This window comes from Cyprinus carpio, chromosome A20 (assembly GCF_018340385.1).
Source record: "Cyprinus carpio isolate SPL01 chromosome A20, ASM1834038v1, whole genome shotgun sequence".
In the NCBI taxonomy this organism is placed as follows: Eukaryota; Metazoa; Chordata; class Actinopteri; order Cypriniformes; family Cyprinidae; genus Cyprinus; species Cyprinus carpio.
Window position 1 is genome coordinate 26811820 of NC_056591.1, and position 19480 is coordinate 26831299.

At 34.9% G+C, this 19480-nt stretch overlaps 1 protein-coding gene across 1 annotated transcript in view; it reads left to right on the plus strand.

Moving 5' to 3' along the window:
* The first annotated feature begins 6 nt into the window (after nucleotides 1-6).
* Nucleotides 7-19480, plus strand: part of LOC109068253 (protein eva-1 homolog A-like) — a 38321-nt gene continuing 18847 nt past the window's right edge. The window contains exons 1-4 of the mRNA XM_042778268.1: nucleotides 7-236; nucleotides 11853-12070; nucleotides 14203-14326; nucleotides 15280-15432. Of these exons, the coding sequence (XP_042634202.1) occupies nucleotides 134-236; nucleotides 11853-12070; nucleotides 14203-14326; nucleotides 15280-15432 (598 nt within the window). The 5' untranslated portion in view covers nucleotides 7-133. The remainder of the gene's footprint in view (nucleotides 237-11852; nucleotides 12071-14202; nucleotides 14327-15279; nucleotides 15433-19480) is intronic.

Genomic DNA, 19480 nt, shown 5'->3' on the forward strand with positions numbered 1-19480 from the left:
CTCTCTCTCTCTCTCTCTCAGGTCTTCTCGGGTGTTCTTCTGACTCTCTCTCTGGTGTCTCCAGACTGGAGTCATGGAATCAGACATCACTTTAGGTCCTGCGGTCTGATCCTCTCGGGAATCATCGGATCTGATGGGACATTTAAGGATGTTTTTCCCTGATGTCTCATATTCACTGCTGTTGTTGGGAATCTCGTGTCTGACTGGCTTCACTAAGACTTCACAGGAGTTCTCAGGTACTGAACACCACCATCATCATCACCTACAACAGTTTGTGTAATTACACTTTATCATTATGTATTTATCCGTTTAAAATTTCAATAGTTTTTTGTTGTTTATTTGTTTTTCATGCATTGTTGAGGTGTTGATATGACATACGCATGTTTATTTCGTAAATATTAAATAGAAACACTGTACCAGATTCTTTCGCGGGAACTAACATATTAAATAGAAACATTGTAACAGATTCTTTCGCGGGAACTTCCGTGACCGACGAGATCAAAGAGAAAGCGCTCACTGGGTTACACTGTAACATCGCATCTTAATATACAGTGGGGTCCAAAAGACTGAATAATTCAATGCTTCTGTTTTGAATTTAAAAATAAACATAATGTTTGCCTTATATAGGCCTAATTATATTATCAGAGTAACAATTTGAGTGAGACGTTGAATTGAAGCAACATAATGTCTTTTGATCCCCTTTGTATATTATATATGCATGAAGCATTGATTTCATGAACACTGATTGCTGTGCATATTTAGACTGTTTTATGTCTTTTGAAGCATGATGAGAAGATCTACATCCTCAGCACTGCTTGAATAGTTTCCCTGTAGTTTATGAAGGTTGTGTTTGGTCAGTGAAGACATTAAGGACATAGCAGAGATGAACTGACCAGAAACAGCTGTGATGTGCTGAGTGAAGGCAGATCTTGGTGTGCGATTGCATTCTGTGTTTGTTTTTAATAGAATTTTGTTTGCCGTTCTCTTCTTAATTCACTTAAATGTGCACAGCTTTGCTTTGGATGAAAAATAAACATCATGTTTCTTTGTTTGAGTACCACAACTGAACCTTCATTGACAGTTTATTTGTATAGTGCTTTACACAATGCAAACAAATTCAAAGCAGGTTTATAGAAGATAAAGTCTTACTGGGCGAATCTCAAAAAAACCTGTTAAAGCCATGTCAGGATATTTAAAAAATAAATAAATAATAAAATAGTCTGTGTGTGTTTGTTTGTTTATTTGTTTATTTATTTATTTATTTCAGGGTTATTATTGCAAAACAGAAACATTTTCATTACTTCAAATAAAATGAACATTAACTGAAATAAAATACTATAATAAAATAATATAAGCTTACTTTATTTCAACTACAACATTTCCTAAAATAACCAAAAACTAATATAGTCATAAAAAACTATAGACATAAAAAAAAAATTAAATAAATAAAAAATGACAAAAAATACACAACAAAACTTGGTGATAAATAACAACAACAACAACAACAACAAAAAAATTATTTATTTATAGAATTGCAAATAAAAAACAAGCCTATTTTTACACCATGACATTGTTTTCATGTCTCATTACTGTCATGTGAAGAAAAGATTTATTATTTCAATTGTAAATAATTTATAAGTCAAGGTAGTATTTGCTGTTCTCCCTTTTAATTTCTGCTGATTTAAATTGAAATAAATTCAAAATTCGCAAGATTTAAGATCTGTCCGGGGACAACGGATGAAAAATAGACTTTCGGCTAATTCTGGTGCATTTACAGTAATGTTAATTAATGTACATTGTCCCTGTCAAAAAAAAAAAGAATGGTTTTATTATATTAAAGTAACAAGACACAGTAAATATCAGTGAGAAAAACAACAATAACAGGACACATTACAAGAATGAGAACTGTGAGGGAAATTCATTAATATAATACAAAAGAAAAAGTTCTTAGGTGAAATATGAGCAAGACTTGCTTTTGTGAGGTTCACCCTAATATGATTGCGCTATCCTGTCAACGCAAGACATATCAGTGGAAGATTTTGGGTTATTTTCAGCCGAACACAGAGTTGTTGTTCTGTCGGGTCACACGGGAGCGTCCTGTGACTCTGAAACACACTCACACACTCTGGAATGTCCGTTTGATTGACAGGTGCTTGACAGAAGCTGTCAATAGAGACAGAACATCTGTTGCCAGGCAACAGGCCTGTACCTCTGTCCTACACGAACTTTGTGCCTTTGTGTGTATGGTGGTTTTTTTTTTATCTTGGTTAATTAGCTTCACACACACACACACACACACATTTAGATTCATTGTGTGTGTGTTCACTACAGTGAACGTGCTCATAAAGCTGTGGGCGGGGCTTACTGAGGTGCTGAATGGGATGTGTGGCTGTTAAAGGGTCAGGAGGTCAACTGAGGTCAAACCGTTTGATGATCCCAATTCACCATCACGACTAGAGGAAAGTCTGTCTGTCGGTCGGTCGTACTGTCGTTCATGTGCTTCAGTCTGTAAGTCAGCATGAAATGGCATTTAAACGTGCACTATGCAACTTTTCTTCACTGTACAAATGTTTTATGGAAGGAATGAGCAGAGTATCTGATAGATATTTGAAAAAAAAAAATTTGTTATATCAGAATAAAAAAGTTTCCAAGTGAAATTGAATACTTAGTTGTAAGTATAGGGCACAGCTTAATTTTATGCATCTGAATCTTGGTTTGTGAATTAATAATGAATTAATTATAACAGGTTATATATTATAATCATTTATTTTAATATATTATTATAATATTAAATTATTATAATTTATGTGTAAATTAAAATGTATAATTTAATTTAATATTATTAAATTATTGTTTAAATATTTTTTATAATATTTAATAATATATTGTTTAATAATATGCACTATTTAAAGACCTGGAATATGAATTAAGTAAGTAGTGTTCACTTCATATCAGTGTTGTTTTATATAAATTTTATTAAATTTTTTAGTTATTTTAGTACTTAGTTTAATATTTAGTTAATCTGAATTGCAATGATAAACATGTTGCCTTGGCAACTGAATTTCTTTAATATATTTTATTTCGGTTAACATTTATTTTATTGAAAGTAAAGAAAATGCCTTTTTATAGTAACCCTGCTTCCGATTTGGACTGTCTGTGAAAGTGTAAATATTTTTTGGCAAATTATTTTCTTTATAAATTCATCTGTCACCAAACGCTCATGACTGTGGTCACATAACGAGTCCAATCTCTCGCTGCTGCCAAGATGGAGAAATCTCACTGCTGGAAGAGAGTAAATGCTTGAAATCAGCGAGAGTTTAGCTGAGGTGAGAGGCACTCTAATAACCTTTGGAATCCAGAGGTTAGAGGTGTGTGTGTGTGTGTGTGTTTTCTCAGGGACTTTGTTCCGGAGGTGGAACATGAAACCGCTGCCTTCTGTTTGTAGAAAAGACCCCCTTACCCAAACTCCAAGCCCCTTTTTCACATCCGGACCTCTCTCTCATTCACACTTTCTTTACTGTGCTGTTAATTATCAGTGTTTGCCAAATCAAGCATCACAATTACTACTGTTCATATATACCGTTTGATTTATGAGTGTGGAGTTTGAATATGGAGTTGGAATAAACCCCAAAACCTTGAATCATCCTGTACATGTCTTATTGAGTAGAGGTGTGCTGGAAAACTTGCATTGAAGGATGGGCTGATGCCTTATCTAGAGACCAGAATATTGACTAGAGAAGGGACTCATCTGACCAGTAAGCAGTTGCTTAGAAACCAGCCAGAAAACCCCAGCAACAAAACAGAAACCACGACAATGTACTGGCAACCACACAGAACACACTAGCAACCGTGTATGAACCACCCAAAATACTTAGCATTGTTGCAGTGGGTTTTGCTCAGGTAAGAACCACACACGTTTTCTTCAGAAAATGAAATTATCTAGTTTTGATAAGTGTCACATACCATCACAGACACATACCATATGTTGGGCACTTTATCAAAACACCTCTCACACACACACACACACACACACACACAGAGGTGAGTTGTGTCTGAGCACCTCCTGTGGTTGGGGTGTTATGTCTATGGCAGTACGCTGTGTGTGTGTGTGTGGTCCTGGTATTTCCTACATAGTATGGATAGTAATGCCGGTAAATTTTGACCTTGTGAGGACATTTTTTGGGACCCATGAGAAAAAGAGCTTATAAATCATACAGAATGCAATTTCTTTTGAAAATCTAAAAATTCTGAAAGTTTTGTGTTAGGGGTAGGATTTTGAAATACGCCTATGAAACATGGAAACCTGTGTATGTGTGTACTGGTATATATGGTTTATATGGTTATAATGCTTTGATCTCACATGTCTATTGATATAGATAAGGCAATTGTTAGGGTTGTTTGTTATTGTTGTGTTTTCTTCATTTTTAATGTTTTGTACATATTTTGGAACTATTTAGTAACTTTATATATATATATATCGATAAAAATGGTTGACGTTTATTTTTACATTCTCTTTTTGCATTTGTAATTTTTTTTTTTTTTTTTTTTTTTGACCCCTTAACAGATCTTGTATCAATTAAGTAACTTTTAGATTTGATAAAAAGGGGCAGTTCTTTTAATTTTGTGATTGGCTGTTATGTGGTGTGGGGCCAGGGTGGGCCAAGCCTCTGATTGGGTGGGCCAGGCCCACCCTGGCCCCCCCCCGTGGAGCCGGGCCTGATGTTCAGTCATTATTTTAGCAAATCTGTTTGGTGATGCTATAGTGCTGCAGAAATAAAATCAGCTTTGTTTCTCTCACTATCCAGCATCACTTAACCTGCTGATAGTTGTAACTACAGCATAAGTTCAAAAGTTGCAGTGTATTCTGATTAGATAAATATTTGTGCATTATATTATTGTACATGTATATCATATGCTGTTATGTTGGAGCAGAGCAGCTGAGATGAGTGGGAATGCTAAAAGACCGCTCTATCAGCTGTTACACATCTGCAGATTCACATTTTTGACAAAGGAAAGATAGATGAATGCATAAATGAGCAATGAGAGGAAACAGAAGTAGAAAAGAGAAGAGAGTGGTCTCCTTCACAGCAGAGCTGGAGAAGCAGAGGAGAACAAGGAGCTTTTGTTTAGTTGATCACATCCTGATCCTTTAAAACTCTCGCTCACAGAGAAAAATAGCCATCAAATCACTCTTTTTTCCTCTTTGCTACACTATAGTTTATTAGTTTGTGTTGTTTCGGATTTACCTGCATTTAAACTGCACATACAAAAACTCAACTGTGATTGGTTGCTTTACATTTTCAATCAAGTAATTTTTCTTAAAGGGGTCATGAACTGAGAAATCAAAATTCCCTTGGTCTTTTGACATGTCCTTGTACTATAAAAACATCCTGTAATTTTCAGAACTCAAAACTTTCTCGTTAGTCTAAATACAGCTTATATTGAAGCTGATCTGCCAAAATGACAGCTTGTGGAATGTCCCACTTTATGATGCAATAGTGTGGCTATATATATATATATATACATCACTGCCTGTTTAGCTCCGCCCACCGAATCTACATCACTGCCTGTTTAGCTCCACCCACTGATTCTATATTCCTGCCTGTTTAGCTCCGCCCACCAATTCTACATCACTGTCTATTTAGCTCCGCCCACGATTCTACATCACTGCCTGTTTAGCTCCGCCCACCACCTCATTCTACATCACTGTCTGTTTAGCTCCGCCCACTGATTCACACATGTAGTGTAAATAACGAGAGGCAAACGCATGTCTACACAGAAACCAAACGATAAAGATGCCTTGAAGAAAACAAGTTGCTGTTCAGTGCCAAGCTGTGGAAAAACACAGTGGGTGTTTACTTCCGAGTCCACAATCAAACAGAGTGTTCTGATGAGGGGGTCAAAACAGGACAGAAAATAGACTATTACTTCTGAATTATGATGTTCTTTGATGAAAAAATTTTGATAACATTATAAGTGGCCCTCAGAGAACAGTACAAAATAATAAAAAAGCAGTTAATTAAAGGGATAGTTTACCCAAAAATGAAAATTCTAAATTAAAGATTTTTTTTTTTTTAATGAAGCCTAAGACATTCTGTCTCTCCATTGAAATATTTAATTTAGGCTTTTATTCACATATAAACACACATACACTGAGCATAACGCTTCCGTGTTTAGCATGTGTATGTGTGGATCATTGTTTAGATGTAAATCAGTTCATCATATAAAGTGACTGTATCTCATCACAAGACTTGGATTAAACTGTTCCATTTGTTTTGTGACGTCTTTATTATCTTTTTGGATCTTCTATATTTTGATTACCTGGACTTTAAATAGAGGGACAGAAATGTCTTTCATTAAATATTCATTTGAGTTTAAAAGGTTAACCAAAGTCTTGTAGGTTTGGAACTACATTAGGGTGAGTAAATGGTGACAGAAATGTCATTTTTGAGTAAACTATCCTTTAAATGTTATTTAAAATCCTTGTGTATTGTTGTCACATTTAAAGTAAGCAAACTCTATTTTTATTTACAGTTCATGTTAGTTAATGAAAATATCTTTGACCTAATTTTTCTTCATTTTTAGTTTAACATCAGTTTTCATTTACAATAGTAACATTTCTACTACAAAGAAAGATTTTTCCAGTTCAACCAGATGAAAGACTGCAAAAATAAATAAAACTACAGGAACAACCTGTTTTTGTTATTCTGCTGAACATCAAATCAAATGAATGAGAGAAATCAGAAGACATTTCATAAAAAGATATTTTAAAGAATGTTGGTGACTATACAGTGTTGGTTCCTCTTGACTTCCATTGGAAGTCACCTGTTTGGTTCTTCATCTTCAAAATATCTTCTGTTTCTGTTCAGCAGAAGAAATAAAGTATTACAGTTTTGGAAAGAAAAGAACAACACAAATGATTGGGTGAACTGTTTCTTTAAGGTTGATTTCGCCCAAAATACAAATCATCGTTTGCTCACTGCTGCATGACGATTCTTGCAGGGGAAGTTTGAAACTGTATGAGAGTGATTCAATAACAACAGAATTTGTACATTATTTTTGGGTGAAATATTTCTTGAAAACGCTCGTATCTAAGCTCCTTCAGCTGATCTCTGTTTAATTCATTAGCAGCTACTAATCTCTATTGTAGTGCCATGTTGACACTCTCTCTCTCTCTCTCTCTCTCTCTCTCTCTCTCTCTCTCTCTCTCTCTCTCTCTCTCTCTCTCTCTCACTCTACACACACACACACACACACTGAAGTCTGTTTCCTGTTTTCTGAGGTCACATGAGGTCATCCTGAGGTTAATGGCAGTTTTTAAACTAAATCATCTACTTATTTTGAGCTTTGATGTGAGCGCTGTCCTTTTATATGCGCAGTGTGTTCCCCGCGAGCGTTCGGCGTGTGGTTCAGGGTGTGTTTGTGCTTCCTGATGGCTGGAGATCTTCTCCTCACAGCTGCGTTCGGGTTTTGAGGGAATTCCTTCTCAATATCTCCTCTCTCATGTTAAACTCTGCTCTATAATTTTCCATAAATATCACCGGCGGCAGTAGAGCCGCTTTAGTGCTGCTCGAGTGAGTTAAAGCTACAGTAAAGACTTTCTGAGGACTAAAAAAGATTAGCCGCACCACTTTGGCTCTTGGCACATTATATGCACATGTTAATGAACTCACATACTGTTCAAAATACATTAATACTTTTATTCAGTAAGGATGCATTAGATTGATCAAAAGTGACAGTAAAGACATTTACAATAAAGTAACAAAAGGTTTTTTTCAAAACTTTCTATTCATAAAAGATTCCTCAAAAATATGAAGCAGCACAACTGTTTTCAACACTGATATTCATCAGAAATTTTTCTTCAGCGACAAATCAGCATATATCTATCTATCTATCTATCTATCTAATATATATATATATATATATATAGGATCATGTGACTGAAGACTGGAGTAATGATGCTGAAACTTCAACTTTACATCACAGGAAAAAAAGTACATTTGAAAATATATTACAGTAGAACACAGCTATTTTAAATTGTAGTGTTATTTCACAATATTACTGTTTTTACTGTATTTTTGATCAAATAAATGCAGCCTTGGTGAGCAGAAGAGATTTCTTGTAAAAAATATTTTAAAAGTCTTACGGACCACAAACCTTTGAATGGTAGTGGTAATATTTCCATTTGTTGCCATTTTAAATAAATTCATCATATACAAAACAAATATTATTTAACATTATTTTGCTATCATGATATCCTGCTCCTTCCACCCTGTTATGCCACATTATATTAATGTTTATTTCATATCTGCCGAATTTTGTTCTTTTTGTGTCATGAGGTCAAAGATGCACCACATTTAAAGACTGTCCCTGTTACATGCTTCTTCCCCTTTGTGAACAGTGTCTGTCTATGATGGAGGCATCCTGGTTGTAGTTTACGCTCATGGTGAATGTTAAATGTTCAGTGAATGAGAAATGCAGGACAGACACACACACACATACACACACACACACACACACACACTCACACACTCACAGACAGCTCACCTTTCACAAAGAACACTGAATGGCGATCAGACAGACTGCTGGATTGTGTGTGTGTTGATGTGTTTATTGTGTTTTGCTTCATGTTACTCTGCAGACGTGTGGAATTCAGCCGTAATCTCTCTCCACCAATCAGAGCATAGCATCATTTAAACAGAGGGAAACTCCAGCACAACTAACACACACACGGCCAGTTTTCTGTCTTTTCCTACTGACCGTCTCTCATCCGGCTCCTGTGTTTTAGGGCACCCTCTCACATCACATGACTGAGCACATGACATGTCACTTCCACTTTCTCCACTTCGTCCTCTTTCTGGTTCTGTTCTGTTCTGAAAAGCCATCTGTAGTACTCCCTTGCTTTTCATAATATTTTTGCAGTAACACACTGTATCCCACAATGCAATGCACTCAGCTTGGCATAGATCTATTACCACTTTGTAACATCCTCTTGACTCATTATTTGACATAAAATTATTTAAAAACACTGGGATAGAAATTAGAAGTGAAAAATAACTAAATAGTTGTAACTGGGTTCCACTTGGCAAAAGTCATGTGACAAACTAATATAAACTGAATAAATATAAATTAAGCTAAACAGAAATGTAAAACAAAAGCACATAACAAAATTACTAAAACTCAAAATGAAAAGAAAAAAATGTGAATGGAATTGATTTTGTAACATCATCTTTACTCCTTATTTGTCATGAATCACAGAATTTAATTAAAGGCAATTATTAAAAAAAACTAGATCAGAAATTAGAAATGAACAGTGACTGAATAATTATAATAACTTGCAAAATTAAACATGTAACCGATATAAAATGTTTCAAGGTACTTAGAAAAATTACTAAATATTAACTGAAATAAATATAATATAAATAGGAAAATAAAATATTTAATGCATTTATTCAGTTTTATTTTATAAAATAATATAAAGATATATATAAATATAAAAAATACACATAACAAAATAAGTAAAACTGAAAAAATATATAAAAAATCTAAATATAAATAAATACTATAATAGTATATAAATATATATACTATTAAGTTTATATTTTATGAATTATAGAAATCGTATGCGGCATGCTAAACAATAGTATGCCATGCTTTAATGATTATGAGTGGCCTCTTAATAATTAATGTTATTTCAAACACTCTTTTCCACATCAATATCATATGGTTGTCAGTTTGTATAGTTTGGATTTCTCAGAGGAATCATGATTGTACGGTCCTCTGTTCGCTGTAGCAGTGGCTCTGTCTGTCTGTTTTAACCTGGTTTTATTCTCGTCTTCAGTTTATTGTGTTGTGTTCAGGTAAACCTCCACCTGAGCTGCTTTAAAGCCCTTCGTGTTGGTGTGATCGCTGGCCTAGAGGCCACTCTCTGATTGGAGATCCCACGCAGGTGTTGTCTGTCATTTGAGCTGTGATTGGTGAGAGGAGCTGTCAGTCAGCAGCTGGAATGTTGGCTTCTGTCTGAGAACAATAGCAGGAGGGATTGTGTTCGGAAAGCCTAAAGCTCTCGGAGGAATCCAGGGTGGATTGTAGAGCATTCCTTTCATGAGCAGGAGAACAGGCCTGCTGTATTACATTGTTATTTGATTATTCATTCATCTGAAGCACATCATTATGAGTGCATTCGAGTAGCTCTGTGTGACATTTATCTGAGGCCGATTACAACACCACAACCTTACACAAATAGTCACCATGTTTATTTTCATATTTTAAATATATATTGTAATGCAATGCAACTTTATTGTGCTTTTCAAAAAACCTTTTCATCTTAAGCTCATTTTTCTTGATTTTATTATTTGTTTGTGATTTTTGAGATTAATTTTTTTATTGTTTTTTGTGTGGTCTTTATTAATATGATGTTAGTTGGTGTTTGTTGTTATTGAGTTACACAATTAAATCTCACATTTCTGACATTTTTCTCGTAAATTCTGAGTATATTTCTCACTTTTCTGACTTCTTGTTTCTTGCAGTTCAGAGTGTATATCTCACAATTCTGAGAAAAAAATTGTACGATACAAAACTAGCAATTTATTGAATTTATTTATTAGGATTAACCACTTGAGATGTATCATCTAATTTTTGAGGGGGGCCCAAAATACAATGGAACACAATCACATCATAATAACAAAAAACAAAACACAAATTAACACAATTGCAGTTGCAAGAATTAAACGTACAATTTGGAGAAGAAAAGTTTTTTTTTTTTTTGGCTGAAACGAGCTTGGTTTTCAGCCAAAAAAGGTTTTCAGCATTCATAGTAATCAGAAGTTTTTCTTGAGCAGCAAATCAGTATATTAGAATAATTTCTGAAGGATCACGTGACACTGAAGACTGGAGTAATGATGCTGAAAATTCAGCCATGCATCACAGGAATAAATTACACTTTAAAATACATTTAAATATAAAATAGTTATTTTAAATTGTAATAATATTTCACAATATTGTTGTTTTTACTGTATTTTTTCACTGTATTTTGATCAAATAAATGCAGCTTTGGTAAGAATAAGAGACTTATTTAAAAAAACATTAAAAAAATGTTACTTACCCCAAATTTTTAATAGTGTATCTTGATATTTATTTATTAAAATGACTTATAAGTTGAATTAGCCATTGTTTCCATTTAAAAGTATAAAAAATAATCAAGTAATCAAAGTGTCAATCAAATAAACAAGGTTTTCCACACATTAGAATAAAATTCAATATTAATAGTTCATAAAATCATTCTTACCTAAATTATTCATTTAATGCAACAGTTGCGTAAGATTTTAATTTTTTTTCCCCAAACCTTTATATTTTGTGTTACCTTTATATAAAAACATTTCTTTCGATTTATTCAGAAGTCTATAATATATCCTCATTTTGATAGCTAAGGAAGTGTGTGTGTGTGTTTTAGAGGCTTTGCAGGTCTGGGCTGGTTGAGTGTATATTGAGGTAATGTTTAGTGCTTTGTGTGTCTGTGTGTTTCCATTATTCATTTAGCCAAAAGAGCTGACATCATTCACTCAACACGGAAACCTGTGTTGAATCGCTTCTTTCCGCTGTGGAGTTGAACTGTCAGGAAAAAACACTTTCTTTGTTGCAGCTGCATAAACAGAAAGTGAAAGCAAACATTGAACCATACTGTTTTTGCCTCATATGAACCATTTAATATAGACCTTAGCAACCACATAGCAACACATATCATTGACGGATTGCAAATTCTGTTTTCTTCAGAACTTGCTGATGAGATGTGAGATGATCATGTATGTGTATGGATGGATTATCTTATGGATGTTTTTGTTTCTTTCCGTGGGGTTATCTGTCGCGTGTGCTGAGGAATTACACCGAACAGGCGTGTGACGGAGAATTCCTGACTGTTCGCTGTCCACCCAGAACCTCCATCACCGTCCAATCGGCTTTCTACGGAAGAACAGACCCCGCCCACTCACCTCAGTGTCCGTCCCCTTATAGCAGTTCTGGAACAAACTCAGTGCATGACATCACTTCCTGTCATGTGTCCACATCCTTGCAGGTAAATAGTGATAAGAAATCCACTTAATTCCAGTGTTAATTTAGTGTTTATTAATATTTATTTTTAGATTTCAGTTTTCATATTATTTTAATTTAAGTCTTAGTAATGTTATGTGCTTTTGTCATTTTAATATTTCTATTATATATTTGTTTATATTTTTATATTTATATAAATAATATTTGTTTTTTAATATTTCTTTTAGCTTTAGTTTTTTTTTTTAAGTTTCAGTTAAGGTTAAGTTTTTGTAATTTTTTGTGCTTTTGTCATTTAATTTTTTTATAATTATTTCTGTTTAGCTTTAATTTATTTTATTTCAGTTTAAGTTTAATTTTGTTTTGTGCTTTTGACATTTTATTAGTTATTGCTTTTTATATTTCTGTTTAGCTTTTTTTCAGCTTTTGGTTTGGTGCTTTTATCATTTTATTAGTTATCTTTAATGTTTTTATTTAGGCTTTTCTATTTAGCTTTAATTTATTTTTATTTCAATTTTAGTTTAGGACATTTTAGTACTTAAATTTAAATTTATTCTATTTCACTTGCCAAGGCTCCGTTTCTTATTTTCATTTTCATCCTATATTCAAGTTTGTTTGTTTGTTTTTTAAGTCTAAGTGTTTCATCTAATATTAATATTGTGCCTAATTTTAGCTTTGTTTCAACAAATAAAAATGGTTTTTAATAGTTTTAATTTTATTTAACGTAACAACACTAATTCGAGCTAAATAAAATCAAGTCATGCCCTAAACTTTTTTTTCTTTTTGCATATTATTATGTTCCACTCAGAAATAAGTCACATTAAAGGGTTAGTTCACCCAAAAAAGGAAATTAGCCCATAAATTACTCCCCCTCAAGTCATCCTAGGTATATATGACTTTCTTCTTTCAGACGAATCCAGTCGGAGTTATACTAAAAATTGACTTTGACCTTTCAAGCTGTTTAATGGCAATAAGCGGGTGTTGCAGTGCAGCAGCCCAAAAGAAGTTAAATAAAAAGCGCCCATCCATGATAAAAAGTGTCTCACACAGCTCCGGGGGTGAACAAAGTCCTCCCATAGTGAATCAATGTGTTTTTGTAAGAGAAATACCCATATTCAAAACGTAATAATCACTTTAATATAGCTTGCGCTCACTGTTGTACTGTACATTGAAGCAGTTCCGGGAGCATGACATATAGAGGTCGGCTAACACACTTTACAAATGACGCTTTTCCACTGCATGGTAGGGCATGATACGGTTCACTTTTGGGGGGTTTTCCACTGGGTACAGTACCCGGTAATTTTTTTAGTACCATCTCGGTTGAGGTTCCAAGTGAACCGTACCGTTACCAAAACGTGACGTGTAAACTGTGCTGATCACTGATTGGCCGGAGAGAATTGACACTACCTGTGCACTGAACTTGCGACACAGAGACAAAACAGAACTGCTAGATTTAAATCAGCACAGCCAGCGAAGGATCGAACGCAACTGTTTTGAACGAGCACACCTTTTTTTTAACAACCAAAAAGTTTTGTTGTCTGTTGCGGAAGTACAGACGTTCCTCTTATTGATAGCAGAGGAGCAGATCCAGCGCTTGATGGGGCGATGCGGAATGAAACAGTTTTTTTTAGGAGTCGCGGCAGTAGAGGTGGCGCAACTATAACGACATGTGAATAATCCCACCCACTCTAAAGCGATACTAAACTGCCAAGCCGAGTTGTACCATGCAGTGGAAAAGTGCCAAAAGTAAAAGGGTTCTGGAAACAGTTTCATATTGACTTCAGTAGATGGAAAGTTTTTTTTTTTTTTCATATCTTCTGTTGCACTGTTTCATAATGAGGCTTTGATTTGTTTTTGTGCATCAAATGTTTTTAATATCCAGACATAGCTGATGAAGGTATGTGTGAATCTGATTTATGTGACAGTAGCTGTTTTGACCAGCAGTGTCTCTGACAGCACACACATGTGTGATTTATACTTGCACGCTTGCTGAAACCACACGCTATAAACACACGCATGTCCACACTGTGTGCTGGAGTAAAATTACACTCGCTGTGTTTTTCTGCCCGGAGGGAAGGAAACTACTGCGGGAAAAATGAAAGGCGTGGAATGTATGTACCTGAATAAAAACATGCTGTTTCTCTGTCGGTCTTCCTGCAGAAGATGCTGGATGAATGTGAGGACAGGCGGAGATGTCAGGTTCTTGTCAACAGTCGTTTGTTCGGGACAGACCCCTGTCCCACCATCAGCAAATACCTCAGTGTGCAGTTCAAGTGCAGGCCGAGTGAGTCTCACACACACACACACTTTCTTTCTCCTCCATCGGATGTTTTCAGCAGGTTATTGTGTTCTGGTAGCTGAGCAGAGAAATCTGCCCACTTCTGTTCTTCCTCTCATGCAGGTCTGAAAAATAAAGCTCTGCACCTCAGTTACGGGTCGCTGTGTCTGTAAAAGCTCTACAGATACACACACAGGCTCATTTTAAAGTCGAGTTGAATGAAAATGGACTTTTATTTTCTTTGTTAATACATTCAGCTGACATCACCAAGCCCTCAAACACACTGGATAAAACGGATAAGAAGTCCCAGTGTTGTTTTCATATCATTTAGATACTATTATAGTTTTTTTTTAAGACATTTTGAATTGTTTTCCATTTTCTTTTTCATTTTAGTAAATTTTTTAAGTAATTTTGTTGTGTGATTTTCTCATTTTTATTAATCATTGTTACCAAGGCTGCATTTATTTGATTGAAAATGCCATAAAAACAGTAATATTCAATAATTTAAAATAAATGCTTTTTTTAAATTAAATTGTGCATCTCTAGATATAGTACAGTACAGTAAGAAAAGTAATATTGTGAAATATTATTGCAATTTAAAATAACTGTTCTCTAATTGAATACATGTTAAAATGTAATTTATTCCTGTGATGCGATGCTTTGTGCATCTCTAGATGAGCTTTGCCATCACAGGAATAGACTACATTTTAAAATATATTTAAATAGAAAACTTTTATTTTAAATTGCAATAATATTTCACAATATGACTGTTTTTACTGTATTCGTGATGAGCTTTCTTTTAAAAACACCAAAACAATCTTAATGATTACAGTGTTTATTTCTGTGTTTTTTCGGTGATTCTGGGAAATATTACAATTTAAAAGAACTGTTTAATCTTTTTTAAAAGTAAAAAGAGTTAATGGCATTTCATGATGACGGTGTGTGTTTTCTCTCTCTAGGTGAGTTTAAGAGTAAAGTGGTGTGTGAAGGCGAGCGCTTGCGGTTGGGTTGTAAGGCAGGGATGCAAATCGTGGTTTATGCAGCCATGTTCGGCCGCACACAGCAGGGAACGCTGGAGTGTCCTCCACACCACCAGAGGGCGCCGTCTGTCGGTAAGAGCTCAAACTCATTTCTCATTTTCACCAGGTTCAGCTGAAAACACAAATGACAAAGATTTCCTTTTAAAGGTCTGTTTTGCAAAATCATTCCTTGTGGAAAATCCCTGATAGATTTGGATTAAGGGTATGAGTTCCAGTCTCAAACCGCTCATGGACTGTTTATTGACTGTTACACACAAAGATGGCAATAGTTAAATAGCTAAATCTGACTACCATCTCCAGTCGGACTGGATTTTGTGCCGTTTTCAAGAGTCAGGATGCAATAGCCTGGTCAATGAATAATGCACATCTTTCTTTTTTCTTTAAGAATTAAAAAAAAGTGTTCGATTAATTTGCAAAATTTGTATATTTTATGTAAATGATTTGCATCATAAAATTGCATTAGTTCTATGTATATACTTAGTAAAAAATTACCAAAAAAAAATAGATACATATTTATATGCATTTACGTTTTTATGCAGATTATTTTGATCAAGAACTGCCAGTTTAGATACAAACATCTTGTAAAATCATCAAACATAGTTACATAAAAGTAATATAAATTAATTAATATTTGATCACTTTGTAAGACAGAGTGTAATCACAGAGTTTACAAACTCGCATCACAGTCTGTCTTTAAATATTAATAACCTCTTATGCAATTACCCAAATGTCTTCAACACTCACACACACACACACACACACACACACACACACACACACACACACACACACACACACACACACACATCCTACAGCACCTGTGTAAATGTGAATGACATTGCCTGATGTCAGGTGTGTGGTTTCACTGCTTCATTTCTTCTGTTTCTACATGTTTGTGTTTGTATCTGTGTTCGTGTGGGAAGTGACGCCGTCAGTCCGTCTCATTGTTACTCTTCCAGCATCAAAGCTGAAAAGCCTGTGGTTTTGTGGCTGTTTTGTGGCATGGGTGTGTGTATCTGAAGGGTTCTGCTCGGCCAGGAACATGCATGAATTCAAGGAAACGTCTGGGATGTGTGGGAGGAAATTCAGTCAAAGAACGTCACTCTCTTTTTGTCTTGAGATGAGTAGCAGCTAATCTCATCTCCTCTTACACTCCTGGAGGCTGTGTGTGTGTGTGTGTGTGTGTGTGTGTGTGTGTGTGTGTGTGGTGTGTGTGTGTGTGTGGTGTTGTGTGTGTTGTGTGTGTGTTTCGCGCTTCTCTCTGTGGTGTGGTTTGTGTGTGTGTGTGTGTCTCTCTCTCTCTCTCTCGCTCTGTGTGTGTGTGTGTGTGTGGTGTGTGTGTCTCTGTGTCGTGTGTGTGTGTGGGGTGTGTGTGTGGTGGTCTGCTGTGTGTGTGTGTGTGTGTGTGTGTGGTGTGTGTGTGTGTGTGTGTGGTGTGTGGGTGTGTGTGTGTGTGTGTGTGTGTAGTTGTGTGTGTGGTTCCCCTTTCTCCGTTGTTGAGGTGTGTGTGTGTGTGGATTCATATCAGTTTACTGCACACCCACAGTTGTGTGTTACAGTAAATGTGTTTTGTTAGTAGATAATGAGGTTGAGACCTGCATGTACGCTGTTTATACACAAGTTTAATATCTTCTGATTGGCTGTTATTGCTGTGTGAGAGTGAATTTTGCACAAAAGGCTTTTATTCATAGCTTAGGTTTAAAAAATCAGCCAGTTCATGTTATATTATTAGTATTATATTATTTATATTATTCACATCAAGGATAAGTTACCACAGTGAATTGAAACACAGTGTTCTTGTAGATTTGTTCACATAAGTCTGAAATTCACCTTTTGGAAGAATTACAGCTTTTTGTTGAATGAATGTTGTATTCATAGAGTATATTTCATTCATATGATTACACAGCACTGCATCTTGAAAATAAAATTCTGCTGGTTGAGAAAAGGGCCTGTGAATAATTAATTTTTTGATGATTGTGTAGGTTCAAAATAGCCATATTAAAATATGTTTCTGTTTGAATAGTAATTTTGATATTTTTATTTGTTTTTTATTTTTTTTTTTTTAAGAATATTATTTTATTGTTTGTTATGATTTGAGTTGTTTTCATTACTACTGTATGTTAATACTAATTTATTTTTTTTAAATACATTTATCTTGCTATGAAAATAGGCAAAGATGCTGGTATGACAATGCAAAAAAAAATCATTGAAAACTTTGCATCACAAATGGTTTTCTTGCAAAATGAGAATAAAGGTTTTTCAAATTTTATATATATATATATATATATATATATATATATATATATATATATATATCAGCTTTAGTGCACTAAATCAAAATAACAAAAGCAATTTGGTTTGAATGACAAAAAGAAGTATTAAAAATGCATCATTTAACTTACAATCTGCAAAGGAGCTGAAAATAGTGGAAATCAGGATTAGGCATAAAAAATATCGTGAGAATTATTCATACATGTGAAAATGTGCTGAGAATTGAATAGTTGTAATCTGGCTCAGAGGGAGACAGGAATCATGTCTTTGTGGCAGTTTTCTTCAGTATTTAGGGTTAATACAGGACTTCTTCACCTTACAAATGGTTGCCAAAAGCAAAAATGCTATGAAAGGAAGCACATTTTGTAAGAAAGCGTGATTTTCTATAGCAAAGCTGGCATTATTTAGGGATACAATATTTGTAAAAAATAAGTATTGGATTTCTTTCAGCAGTTATTTTTGTCCCTTTTTCTTTGCTTGGCAAAATGCATCAGTAAATAAGATTATGTATATTTGTGCATTTGTGTGTGTGTGTGTGTGTGTGTGTGTGTGTGTGTCTGCACACGAGAGAAAACAGCACCCACTTAAGCAGTGCTTGACTAATCACTCTGAAACTGGACTCAATGGCGGGGTTAATGGGGTCTCTCTTTCTCTCTGTCAGGTAAAGACTGAGAGTGTTTCACCAGAAGCTGCTCAAGAACCTCCATCTGTGAGAGTTAAAGGTCATTACAGCCATTAAAACTAAATCAGTCAGAACTTAAAGACTGATAGACCTTGCACAGTTGATTCTGAGTGAAACAGGAATTGATTTTTTGTTATACTTCAAAAGTTTGGTGTCAAAAATACAGTAAGAAAAGTAATATTGTGAAAAATTATTGCAATTTAAAATAACTGTTCTCTAAGTGAATACATGTTAAAATGTAATATATTCCGGTGATGCAAAGCTGAATTTTCAGCATCATTACTCTAGTCTTCAGTGTCACATGTTCTTCAGAAATCATTCTTATTTGCTGCTCAAGACACATTTCTGATTATTATCAATGTTGAATGTAACATGACAGAAACACAAAGTGCACGTCCTCCATGTGTTTCTGTACAGTTCCCACGCCTCATATTTACCTCTTACAGAGCTGTAAACTCAGATTTGTCTGTGATGGAGGACTGAAGTGACCCTGGGGTTTTCTCTCACGTGGATCCAGTTTCTGGACGCACTCAACCAGAGCTAGATCTCCAGTGCAGCATCAGAAGAACTGTTAGATCTGTGCAGATCCCGATCTGTAGTCAGTGTAAGACGATGTGTCCCAACGGCCCAATAAATAGTTCATAAATCAGATCTCTATCAGCGAGTAGCTCTCTGTTTACTAACAGAACTCCGTGACCTTTCACCTCTGACATTTGTTCAAGCCATTAGTCGTGAGGTGACGATGTGTCTCCGCTCCTCAGATCTTCAGTGAGTGATGCTTTGAGCTGAACTCATGCTTAGTGTTATTGGATCTGTACATGTGCCTCTCTCTCTCTCTCTCTCTCTCTCTCTCTCTCTGTGGGTGTTCTCTGTCACTTCTGAATTTCTGTCACTGGTTCAGTTCTCATTCAGACCCATTCAGATTCTCTTTATTAACCCCTAACTAGTGGACAGATGCATTTTTAACCAATGAGGGGCTCTAGGTGATTAACTTTGACCTTTCTCATAATCCTGTTCTCTTTATATGCCATTGTCTCTATGAGCACAGATTACATCAGAAAATCTACATTTTATTACATTTTATTATTATTATTATTATTAATCCAGGTGATGTAGACATGTAAATCTATATATATATATTTTATATATATATATATATTTATATAG